This window comes from Ooceraea biroi, chromosome 9 (genome assembly GCF_003672135.1).
Source record: "Ooceraea biroi isolate clonal line C1 chromosome 9, Obir_v5.4, whole genome shotgun sequence".
NCBI classification, from domain to species: domain Eukaryota; kingdom Metazoa; phylum Arthropoda; class Insecta; order Hymenoptera; family Formicidae; genus Ooceraea; species Ooceraea biroi.
Genome location: NC_039514.1, coordinates 6,590,849 through 6,603,155, shown reverse-complemented (window position 1 = coordinate 6,603,155; position 12,307 = coordinate 6,590,849). Strand labels below are relative to the sequence as shown.

General features: G+C 44.5%; 2 protein-coding genes across 4 annotated transcripts in view; both read right to left on the bottom strand.

Moving 5' to 3' along the window:
- Positions 1 to 3,753: 3,753 nt before the first annotated feature.
- On the bottom strand, positions 3,754 to 7,556 carry LOC113562652 (A-kinase anchor protein 14-like). The gene is made up of 3 exons (XM_026972634.1): positions 7,504 to 7,556; positions 7,166 to 7,457; positions 3,754 to 6,390 (listed from the first exon to the last, which is right to left on the bottom strand). Exons 1-3 carry the CDS (start codon positions 7,554 to 7,556, stop codon positions 6,271 to 6,273), a joined length of 465 nt encoding a protein of 154 aa, XP_026828435.1. The 3' UTR covers positions 3,754 to 6,270.
- Positions 7,557 to 7,638: 82 nt separating this feature from the next.
- The window catches only part of LOC105285542 (protein furry), a 32,584-nt gene continuing 27,915 nt past the window's right edge, over positions 7,639 to 12,307 (bottom strand). For 2 of the 3 annotated variants that reach the window (XM_026972538.1, XM_026972536.1), the window contains 8 exons: positions 12,082 to 12,156; positions 10,916 to 11,089; positions 10,704 to 10,841; positions 10,436 to 10,614; positions 10,174 to 10,363; positions 9,808 to 10,065; positions 8,949 to 9,444; positions 7,639 to 8,749 (listed from right to left, as the gene is read on the bottom strand). In XM_026972538.1, coding sequence (XP_026828339.1) covers positions 8,586 to 8,749; positions 8,949 to 9,444; positions 9,808 to 10,065; positions 10,174 to 10,363; positions 10,436 to 10,614; positions 10,704 to 10,841; positions 10,916 to 11,089; positions 12,082 to 12,156 — 1,674 coding nt within the window. In that variant the 3' untranslated portion in view covers positions 7,639 to 8,585. The remainder of the gene's footprint in view (positions 8,750 to 8,948; positions 9,445 to 9,807; positions 10,066 to 10,173; positions 10,364 to 10,435; positions 10,615 to 10,703; positions 10,842 to 10,915; positions 11,090 to 12,081; positions 12,157 to 12,307) is intronic. The other variant, XM_026972537.1, reaches the window with a different exon arrangement.

The window sequence follows — 12,307 nt, the reverse complement described above, 5'->3', positions numbered from 1 at the left end:
CATTTGAACTGTCACTCTCGGATAATACGTGGCGATCTTGACGCGACGCAAAAGAGTTGGAAATAATTCGCACAAACGTCGGCGTGCGTCACGACGTGCCTTGTGCACATAATAGCAGTATAATATTAGATACCCGGGGTGGACGCGCATCTCGTTCGTTGATATCTGCCGCTATGAGATCCACGGGAATATCGCGTCACTACGCGTGCGTGCGTGCGCCGCGCATCGTGGGTGCGTATGCGTGCCCATTCAGAAACTCTTCTTTCTAGTGGCCCATTGAAGAATCCAGTCGCGAGTCGGTGTGTGGCCGTTCGGCCGTGTTATCTTAACACTTTGAGGCCCAGAGACACTGGACTTGTACCTTCAGCAAGATACATCACCAATCACGCTTCCGGAGACAACTGTCACAGAGGGTGGTCTAAATTAAAAAAACAAAAATTTGCTACGCGATATTGTAAATAATAAAAATCACAAAAATAATTTTCCTCTTGTGCATAAAGTTTTTAAGATTTTATTGAAAATTAAAATTAACATATCGCGCAATATTTTATATTTCGATTAAAAGAGCGAGAAAGCTTAAGGTTTAATTTATACATTTTTTATTATTATATTTTTCGGACCTTGCGCAACGTTTGTGAGGATGTAATAAACCTTTCCGGATGAATCATTGAAGTTAAGTTACCGCAAGGACGCATCCGAACCTTAGATGAATTCTTATAGCGATTGGAGCAGGCGAAAGGATGATTAAGGTCGATGAAGACGAAAATGCGATCTGTCGTAACGAGGGAAATCGGACGTCTCTAAGTTTAGATCGTATTCGCATGCAGATCAGGGACGGATTCGGGTTGCCAAGGCGCCATGACATGTAAGGGTCGAGAGACTTTTTTAATAAAGTTTAAAGCCTTAAAGAGAGCTTTACAAAAAGCTTGTCGGATACACAATTTTTTCATATTGTATTTCTTTTATAAATTTTGATTCTTTTATTTTATTTCTAAATTTTTGCAATCGAGCTTCTTGATCATTAATCAAATTATTTTGCACAAAATTATTTTAGCATAACTCATTGCTTAGACTTTATCGCACGTTCATCGCACTGTTCGAGAAGTCTCTTCCTCAAATCTCGCGAAACACAAAAACATATCTTACATTTGCGTTGAATGCTTCTATCGTGAAATCTGACGTTAATTGATCGCTTGGCAAGCTTCTGTAACACCGATGTTGCACAAACGCATTTCTCTTTACTATGTAAATGCGATTTTCGGGACCGTGCTAATTTATCTCTCGTCCATTGACGAAAGCACATTGTGACAGGAAACGCAGCTCTCGTGACGCGACTTCTCGCTGAATGCTGTCGAACGATTGCGTATTATTGCGTGGATCGATTCGCATCCGTCAAGAATTAATTTAAACAATAAAATAGAATGTACAAATATAAACGACATATATAAATAAAATTGCCAAGAGACGATTTAAAAAATCATGCATATTTATGCAACACCGTAGGAGTGCATGCAACATTCGGCCAATATCACACGCCTTCGACGTCACAATTCAAGGCGGCCGATGCAAATGCGGTGAGCCCTTAACAGAAATAGAACGAACGTGTGTGGTGACGCTTGTAGCACGTTATTAAATATCTAATTAATCCCCGAGAGCCAGCCGGTTGGCACTGCGGGCCGCAGCGGCGAAATGTCGAAATTTTACACGGCTGCAACAAGTTTAGAGACAGAGTCCTGGCCAATTACCAACGATTAAATGATATCTACGATCGCAGCGTGGCCTGACATGACGAGTCCGCGGCTTCTCGCCGCGCCTCGCCTCGATTTAACTCCATCGCCGTTTATATTACGTCTCGGGTGTCTACCTGTCGTCGACAGCGCGAGAATCCGTGGATCCGACCGACCGATGCCAATGATCGAAAAATAGATACGAGCGCAACCTGTTCGAAATAGCCGGCGCGAAACCTGTGACGCGCAAAGCGCGTGGCTCTCTTTCCGGCATAACGGATACCTACGGATTTATAGATCGTCAGTGGATCCTATATCCTATATGAATTTTATATTTCCTATTTTTATTTTCATTATATTTCCGCATTTTACATCTCGTTATACGTATATTTCGTAATTTACCTTGTTATGACATTTAATTTATTCGCCTTATTTTGACATTTAATTTATTTGCCTTATTTTGACATTTGACGTTATTGGTATTAATTAACGTCTCTCGGGGCTGAAAATAGTTTCCAAGAAAAATTCGCGAGGGTCGAGGGGAGATCAGTCGCGGTCGCGAAGGTGTCCAAGTGCCGAAAGAAGGGAGGAAATCTAATTATAGAAGTCGTTGTGCCGCGTGCTCGGTGGAAACGACGGAGGGTGTGAGTGCGGGTGCACGAATAAGAATCGGTTGTGCATTGGGCGGCCATAAAGTGCAGCCTGCATCCGCTTGACGCAGATGTACTGCGGAACGGGGTTCGTTCCTCCTGCGAGTCCGCGAGGGATCTCCCGTTTCGGGGTTACGCGGCCTCACCGAGATGTATAATCGGGACAATGAACTAGGAAGATCCGCGAAACCGCCAGATTGAACCCCTTGCGTTGTATCCGATCAAAGCGAAACTTTTTAAACATATTACATCATGATCTTTACTTGATTCACTTCAGTCTATTTATAGAAATATGCAGCTTTGTAAATGTAAAGATATGTTTTTGTGTTTCGCGAGATTTGAGGAAGAGACTTCTCGAACTGTGCGATGAACGTGCGATAAAGTCTAAGCAATGAGTTATGCTAAAATAATTTTGTGCAAAATAATTTGATTAATGATCAAGAAGCTCGATTGCAAAAATTTAGAAATAATTGGACGAACAAATGTGAGATATTGGAAAAAAGTGATTTTTATAAAGATTGTAACTATGAGAAGTTTATAAATAAATTATGCATAAAAATTATGCAACTGCGATATTTTGTTATTGGAATAATATAACATCGTTTGACTCTATGCATCCAAATATTAATTTAGTTAATCTCAATAGCGTGAAAATTAATGATAATATTGAAGATAATATTTTGGAATGACAATTTGAACGTATGAGATGGATAATGATTACAGTTTCGAAGATCAGTTCTCAATCTTGCGGTGCGAGAGCAAGTACTGAAGCGATTAGACACGTTATCCGGTACATGATCGTAATCGGTACTTCATTAAGAAGTTTTTTTCTCCCGAGGCATTAAAGTAACGCGCTATCTTGTCGTATATGGCACGACTTCGTTCATTGCGCCGTTCATTCATCCGGGAGCCATGTGGTTCATTGCTAACCCGTGCGGCACTTCCTGTCTCGTGTACCACGATAAAAACAAAACGAGATCTGAGTCAAGTTGTACCCGCGTTTCGTACCACATTTCACGTCAAGAGAATTTAAGAGAATTATTAAATATTTCAGAGAAATCAGTAAATTACAACGAAAACGATCCAAAGTAATTACATGAAAGTCTGCAAGATCCGCAAAAACTTCTTCAGAGTCTTCTTTTTTCTGCCTAGCTGCATCCGAGAAGGTGGATATTTCCCTTCAATTTCTCGCTAACGTAAGCTGCCGCCGATTGTTTCTCGAACGAAGACCGGGACCGCGCGAGCTCGATGAGTTCCAGCTGCTAGATCTCGCGCGTGATCAACTCGTGCCGGCCAGGCTGCGATTATTATTGTTTCCCTTTTTCTTTCGATCTCTCTCGCTCTCTCTCCCTCTGCGGCCTCCTCTTTCTTCTCTCTTTCTGTCTTGCTCTTTTCGAGTAACTGAGTGCATGCCCGTGACGTGGCCATGTAAGGGCTAGGCGGGGGTGCCACGCCGGGGCCGCTAATTTTAGATCGACTCCCATGCTTCCAGGAGTCGAGTCGGCAAATCGGCAGCTGGTGATTCGACGAGTTGCCCCGCTGCTGCTGCTGCTCTTGCTGGCTAGAACTGGCGCACGTGGGCCCGGTACGCACTCACAATGCGTGTCGCACGGCGCGTTCACCGGTCATCCCCCTTCTCGCTCCTCGTCTTCAAGAAGGCCGACGTGTCCGGTCGCGCCCTGGTCCAGATGTATCCCCTCGCGACACGACCCTTCCCTCTTCGGGGCACGCGGCTACGATCGACACGGTCCTCCGGTTACACGCATAATCGAGAAAAGATGACAATGATCGAGCGCCGAATTCCCGATCTGGCAAGATCTGGCGCCTGTCTGCAAAAATGGGAAAAATTTTCCTTTATTCGCGGAATTACATATACGAGTAGTCGCGATTTTTTTCTTCTTCTTTTTGATGGATCTGCTGGCTGCAGCCTGGATTAAGACGTGCCACATGGTTTCTACTCACGAGTTAATTGAACTCCCGACCGCCGCCGGCCGCAGGATGGAACGCGACATCAGCGAGAAGAGCCGGAAACGGCGCGAAGACTTCGGGAGGACCGCGAGTAAAAACACAACCGGGAGATACATCCTTTCGCTTCCGATGTGGGGAAAGGGGAGGCGAGGTTCCTTTGAAGCGCGAGCTGTTCTTCTTTCGGAGGCGGCGAGGAATAAACGTGCGATCTCTCTCTCTCTCTTCGCTCTCTCTGGTGGCGGCTGGTGCAGCGGATGTTTGAGGCCGCCGAAGAGGAAGGCGAGGCGGTGGTTCCTTGTCGTGGCCTCGCTCTTTTTTTTTCTCCCTCTTTCTTCGCCGTGGTGCCTCTCGGTCCAACTCCTCCACCTACCTCCTCCTCTTCTTCCTCTTCCCGGTCAACGGGTTACCCGCCGCGCGTAGGAAGCGGACCGCGTCCCAGCGGATGTGATGTTTAGGACAGAACCACCCCGCGCGACTGACAAAAAGCCCGTATAAATAGGCGGCGGTGGTTGTTGCTTGCCACCGCGGTTGACAGCCGTAAACCGATATCGCGCGCCTCTGACCCACATAAGTCGAATTGATTGTTTGTGAAGCGACGGGCGGTCGAACTTTTTCGAGAGCGCCATGCAAGCGAAACGGATCGTGTCAGTGGCGGGATATGTCGCAATCTTCGGTCTTGGGGCTGTTCCAAGGGATGATTATGGGGTAGGCAGAAAAATAAATAAATTACCTTTCCTTTACTAGAATTATTAATACCCAACAATCCCTCCCTTGCATGTCATTATTTTTTAAATATTTCTTTTTGTAAATGCGGATGATGATATTTTGCTGAGGGATAATCCGCTGAAACAGAGTTAAGTCAAAACTGTTAGTTACGATTACCCATATCGGAAATTCAATATAGCTGGACACGTGGGTCGCCGTCCCTTCGGGCTCCTGCTGAGGCATTTAGAGACCTCCCGGTATCGTTCGGGCCGCATGTGCACAAGCAAAGGCCCTTTCCAGATTTTAAATTGTTTCGCCCGCACTCTCGTCGGTCTTATTACTCAAAGCTAAAAACTCGTGAAAAAAAAGGAGAACAGAATGAGGCCCGGGGACCAACGCACGGTTCGCACCTCCTCGGTGTCTTCCGCGGAATTGTAAATAGATTCTTTCTGCGGCCGGCGTTACGTGCTGCGTCGACTCCGTGGGAGAGACTGAATGGGACCACCAACCACCACTGATAGCCACATGTCCAACCTTAACTTAATTTTTTAATAAAGTAGGATTGCAAAGCATTAAATCAAAATTGAAATTAATCACAAGTGTTAATTATGTTAATTAGCAACTCTACGCTTTCCTCGATACGTTTCTGTTTCCTGCGTCTGTGGACAAGAAAGCGCCGTAAATGTAACGTCCGGCGTTAATGGTTTAATGCGAAAGTCGTAAATGTGCGATTGGAACTGACGGTGTGCGATTGTGCGGTGCGTGCCCGCTCTTACGGCGATATCACCTGCTCCTATTGTTTAACTGAACCCCGAGCCAGCGTCCGGTGCGCTGGACCAGATTGCGGCCGGCGCGTGCCCGATCCACGGAAATCCGACACTTACTTTTACGACAGTTTGCACGGTGCAGACGCTTAATTTCTTCAGAAAAGCTGCACCCGTTCGGTGGGATGAGCTCTGCGTTCGCAGGAATTGTCGCTCGCGAATGCACACACAAAATGCAAAGTTTTTCCTAAGCATTTTATTTTTCTTATTAATTATCCTTTTAATAATTAATTTTTTAATTCCGTGCAACTACGTGTAAAGAATATTATTTTATTGTTACATTTGGAATCCCGGGTAATAAGATGCTTTACAATTTCACACAATTCTGTGTAAGAATGTATATTTTGTATTTAATTTCAATTTTGAAGCAAAGTTTAATTAATTGAGCAAGGTCTCTCAAAATATAAAAGTCTTGAACAACATAGTTTTCATATCGAGAACGTCGTAGAGCCACTTTGGCCTGAAAACCATGTCCAAGCGATGCACAAATTGTTGCCCTTCGAAAACGTACGAGACCTGTTTTTGAGCCATTTGCATTAATGGAAAACTATTTATTATTATAATAAATAATAATCATATAAACGCAGAAATTAATTTTGATTATATTAAAGCATTAAGCCCAAAGAATCACAGAATGCTATAAAAGTGCGCAAAATATTTATAATTACATGTATATTAATTATTACATTATTGGATTATAGGACAAAGAATTTAATGATCATACTCTGCGAATTAACAAAGATATGCATGTTTTACTGATAAAATCAAATAATTTTAATTTTAAGAATATAGTATTAAACCTAAAGAATCATAAATCACCATAAAAGTGTACAAAATATTTCTAATTACCTTAATTTTAATTGTTCAAATAGGATACAAGTGGACTAAGAAAGGTTACCGTTCGTACCACGCGAATCGTACAACCGAACGTCGTCGAAAATCTTGAAACCTGAGGATCAGGAGCAGAGAAGCATGCTGAGCGAGAAAGCGGCGGCACGACTCTTTGGTCGGTAAAGTCGATTACTTATCGACAGTGCAGTTATCGACTGTCGATAAGTGCGATCGGTAAATTGACACAACAGTTACCGGCAGTGTTCAGCAGCGTCGTGTCGCCTCCTTGCACGGTATGCTTCCCTGCTCCTGATACTTTAATTTTCGAGATTTTCGACGGGCAGAGATGCCAGTTCGCAGCCGCGGCACGTGACTCGCGCGCACCGTGGGGAGGGGATGACGCACGCGAGCGAGAACCGCGCGGACTGAAAATATAATTGTATACACGTGACAAACTAACGTCAACTGGAAAATGCGGCGGCTGCACACGACTCGCCGCGACGTGGACGAACACGCTGACGGTGACATACGGCTCCGGGTACGCCGGCGTGGGTACGCTCCAGAGGACCCGATACGTATAGAATTCGGCAGTCGCCTCTCTGCTGAGAGCGACAAACTCCACGTGGAACATCCAGCTTTCCAGAGCCTGCGAAGAGAGAATAAAGAAAGGGAGAAAGGAATTTTTCAGACGAGACTTCCCTTCCTCGATCTCTCCGAGCCGGTACCGGTAACCGATTCCATCGGAGCATCTCCTTCCTCACGCACTGCAGGCCGTTCCGCACGTTGATATCGCCGCACGCAGGCCACTTCGTTTCGGCATCGGGTAAGGATCGATGATCCTGAGTGACCATCCGGAGGAGAATTAAGAGCGATCGATGGGAGTGACGCGATCGGACGATCAGATGGCGAGAGAAATAACGGAGCATTGTGCGATTCGTAATATAAATAATTTTTATAACATCGAGGGATACATGGTATAATCATATTGCACGCGATATAATCAGTTAGTAATAATGATATGCTAATAAAATCGTCGTCGGCGTTGATGCGGTGGTTTAAGCTCGAATAGCTTCCTCGAGCGTGCGCCGCTCGAACTCGTGCAATTCGAATAATTCACTGTACGCGAGATGACGCCTTGCGGTGCGAGATAACGCGCGAAATGAAGCTACAGGAACTATGTGCGAAGTAGGCCCATTAATTTTGAATAATTTCCGATAACTTCGAAGCCTCGAAAGACTTATTTAATTTTATTTATTCTATTTATTATTTTTTATTCATTTATTTAGACTCCTTCGGCGTCTCTCGAGGCTTCGAAAGGTAACAGTCCCGGTGTGAAGTATATTTTGCTTAACTCAATACGCTCACGCACCATGAGACCGGCGATCTTCACCGCGGCGGTAACCGCGGACTCGAGGAATCTCCTCGCGAAACGCGTCACGTCCCGGGGCGACTCGAACTCGCGTTCCTCCGGGAACGTAGGCCGCACGTTGTACACCGATCGCTTCCTCTGCATGATTATCCCGACCGAATTTCCCGAGATAGGAGGCTGAGGAACCTCAAGATGCCTCTCCGATATCCGCGCGATTTTTCGATAATTTATTTCGTCGAATTTACAATCGATAGCGATACGTCCGTTACGTTCTTCGCGTCTTAAAAAAAAAAGAAGACAGAGCAGCGAGAAAACAGCTGCTGTTCCCGCGCGTATTGCGTGCTTAGCTAGAGACCTCGTCGTGATGTAGATACGTCTAATTACGATCGTACACAAGATACCTACACACGTACAATACACGGCAGTTAAATATATGTGTGTGTATATATATATAAGTCGACTTACGTTTAGAGACGAACGGTTCTTAAATACTACGTCGTTAAAGCTGATATTAACAGTCAGTTTTCGAGTGATTAGAGTGGTCATGTTGGTTGCGCGCGGCTTTCGTTGACGCCTCCAGCCCCGTCACAGCCGCTAGTACCTCGAACAGGCTCTCCATCAGTCTTCCGAATATCTCCGACATCTCGTCGTCTTTCCTCGTCACCACAAATATATCTGTAACGTTAACAGGAAGCGGAAGCGTTAATATAAAATTCAAATAAAAATAAAATAAGAATATAAATTATTTTTTTAATTTTTTCCACACCATTTTTTCGTTCAAAATAAATTTTCGTTATTATTAAAAAAATTAATTTTCGTTATAATTAAAAAAATTAATTTTCGTTCAAAATAAATTAAATTTCCAAGCTCTCACCCGATCTATCCTGGCCTATGTACTTGCAGTACATATTAACGGCGGTGGTCACGTCGTCGTCATCGTGGAAAGGATCGCCAGGCCACTGCGCCCTGTGCAGTCGTACAGCCTCGAGTGCCGGACACCAGCGCGCGTTCCTCAGGAGTTCGGCGACCCGGGCGACCTCCTCCACGGCTCCGGTACCCGGTAGAGGACTGGGACTCGGCGTCGGAGTTGGCGTGCCGCGTTCGCTCTCGGTGCTCTCCTCGAGCGCTCTGCTCAAGGCTATCTTCATGTTAGCGATCTCCATGGACAGATCCTGGAGGGGGATCTGCACGTTCCTGGCGGCATTCATGAGGGCGCCCAGCATCTTGTTCGACGCCTCGATCAGCAGCAAGAGTTGGAAGTGTAGCTTGTACAGTGTTCTGCCCAAATCCAGCAGCATCTCCTCCGCTTCCGTCGTGTGACTGCCGCTTAACGCTTGCAGCTTCGCGGTCGCTTTAGCTGTCTCCAAGCACTGAAATGAGAAAATAACAATGTTATAAAATAATTATATATAACATAAAAAGTGAGAAACAAATATCAAAAATAAATTTAGAGATTTTAATAGAGATTTCAATTTAATAGATAATTTTCAATAATTTGCATTAAATTATTAAAAACATTAAATTATTAAATTAAATTATTAAAAATTATCAAAAAATTAATATTCTATTCAATAATGATATTGCGAAAAAATTGTAAATTAAATAAAATTATTCATCAATTGCCAATTGCTTAAAGTTATTCGTGTTTATTTCAATTTTCATTATCATTTAACGTCACTATCAAAACAGACCTTTTGCGGAGCGCATTGACGGAACTCACTGACGGAACTCACCTCCGTGGCGTGATCCTTCCTGTCCAAAAATGTTTCCAGATGTTCCTGCACTTCTAGCATCCCAAACCGTAGCGTCTCGTTGAGCCGCTGATTCGCGAATATCGCCACCGAGAACCACACTAAGGGTGGCTCGGCCTTCGTGCTAAGAAGTTCAGCGTGACTAGACAGGTGACAGCCTAAGTGAGACGAGGCGGGGCTACCGTTGCTGAGCAGGGCACTCGACTCGCGTGTGAGACCGACGGATTTACTGCTCACGTCCTGCAGAAATAAAATGCAATTCTTTTAAATGTCGAATATTTAATTAATTAATTAAATATCGAGCATTTTCGTAAAGCGAATTAACGTTAACATTTCTGCGACACTTGCTCTTAGAATTTTGCTCAGCAACTGGAAGAAGCTCAGGGTGTTGTACGGGGCCTGAGTGATGAGGGCCTGGATTTGCTGCCGCCAAATCTCCTCGGCGTCGTCCCGCATGATCGATCGGAACGGCATCAACGACAAGTTCGGCGATGCGACACAGGGTGTCACATCCCCGAGATCTCCCCCGCTCGAGCCACTGTAGACACAGAATCAACAAGTGAATTAATTAATGCGCTCGTCTCCGGAGGCCCCGCGCACGGAAACTTACGAGTCGGACCTTGTCGAAGAGTCGTGACGAGTGCGACCGGGTATCAGCGGGAGGGAGGATGGCGGGAACATGCCCGGGATGTTGTTCGCCTCCTGACCCGTGCCAGATCCACCCGGCACCTCGTCCAACGGTGATTCCGAGCCGGCTTCGTCGTCCGACGACTCCTCGGTGACGCCACGCTGCGGCAGGCAAAATCTCGCGGTTGGAAAGGATTCAGGAAAAAAGAAGAATAAAAATATAATTTGTTGTAATTCCTTTTTACACTCACTCGCGTGGCGTGCTTGCTGGACGGCGGCGTTTTCTCGCTCAGGCTCTCCTCGAACTGCCGCAAACTGGGCTCCCGCTCCTCTCCCTCGCTGAGAGGACGACGTCGGACTCCCCAGTTGAAGTTGTCCGTGCTCTCGCCCTGTAATAATATTTTACGATGTAAATCAGCATTATGTAATTGGAAAATATCGTAAATACAGGATCGTGACTCACCTCGACGCTCTCGCTCTCATACTCGAGGAAGTCGAAGTCCTTGAACACGCCAAATTGCTCGTCGTCTCGCCTAGACCCGCCGCTCAGATCGTTATTCGCGCCGGAAACTTCCTCCGTTGACGAAGCCATGGACGACTGCCTCTCCATCAAGTCGGAGCTTTGGCTGAATATGACCTGTATGAAAAGTGTCATTGTTAACGAGAAGAACATACGCGCACACGTGTATGCGAAGAGACGAAGTGAAGGGATTAGAAGCAAGTATATATGACAGACTCGCGAATGTAGAAATCGACAATGTGCCTTGCAACCAATGTCTCGGATTGGACGCTAGACTTCTGCGGACAATATTATATTCAACAATGAAAGATCGTGTCTTGCTTCCCAATTAAATCCCAATACGCTCCAATTTCCAAGAGTGACTACGTGGATTCGCACAAGATATTCAGCAGTTATTCATACACGTGTTTTACAATAACTAATTGCGTCAGTCAAGAATAGATAGTAGATATGAAGGTAATAGGAAAGCAGCCAAAGTAACTATGTATAGAATAATTACAAATAATAATACACTGTTTTATATCAAGACAACTGCACACTGGCGTGACACATTGTCAATTAGAAAACGAAAAAATAAAGAAATAAAGCAGTAAAATTGATCAAGAACATTTCAAGATATTTTCTGTTACAAATTAATTGTTTCATTTTCAACTACTTCAATTATTAATTAAATTATTATTAACTTGATCACGACAATGCGTCGAGAGGTAATTGACAAGTGTGCCAAAAGTTGCGCTATTGTCGCTTCGTAGATCCTACGAAGACACGTGCACACGCATCTCTCGCTCCCGCAACGAGTGTGCGAGTAAGAGTAACAACTTTACGAAGCTGATGGTGAAGCGTGAGAGAGGACGATTGACGAAACACTGCTAGTACAGATACTTGTACTATCGTGAATGTTACAATGTGCTAATTGCGTTTTTAATAGTAACCGTTTACCTTGCTATACAATGTCATTGAACTAATGTGCTCATCCTAGAAAGGGATGATAATGAGAGTCAGTTGGTTTCAATAAGGCATGTGTAATGCGCGGACCAGTAGGACAGGAACGTTCGCACTACTCGAATTGATAATGATCGAAAATATGCGTTTCGCGAGTGAAAACTTACCGACGGGCTCTTCGGTAGGCCGACTCTCTGTCCGCACGTCGTCAGCAAATTCACCAAGCACTCCCGGACGCGACCCTGTTGAAAACAAATTTAATTCTGATTTAATATTAATTTTATATTTATCTTTAATAATTAAAATTTTTGAATTATCATTTCATCAAGATTTTTAACGTTTAGCTTTATCAGTTTTAATCCTTTTGATTTTTCGTGTAGTTGAGCGAGAACG

Bases quoted from the DNA above. Each gene is read 5' to 3' on its own strand.
- LOC113562652 (XM_026972634.1), bottom strand. From the start codon at position 7,556: ATGGTCACTCAGGATCATCGATCCTTACCCGATGCCGAAACGAAGTGG. The intron at 7,458-7,503 runs GTGCGGCGATAT...TGCGTGAGGAAG, and splicing joins GCCGAAACGAAGTGGCCTGC to GAGATGCTCCGATGGAATCG. The intron at 6,391-7,165 runs GTTAGTTTGTCA...GCTCAAAAACAG, and splicing joins CGCCGCATTTTCCAGTTGAC to GTCTCGTACGTTTTCGAAGG.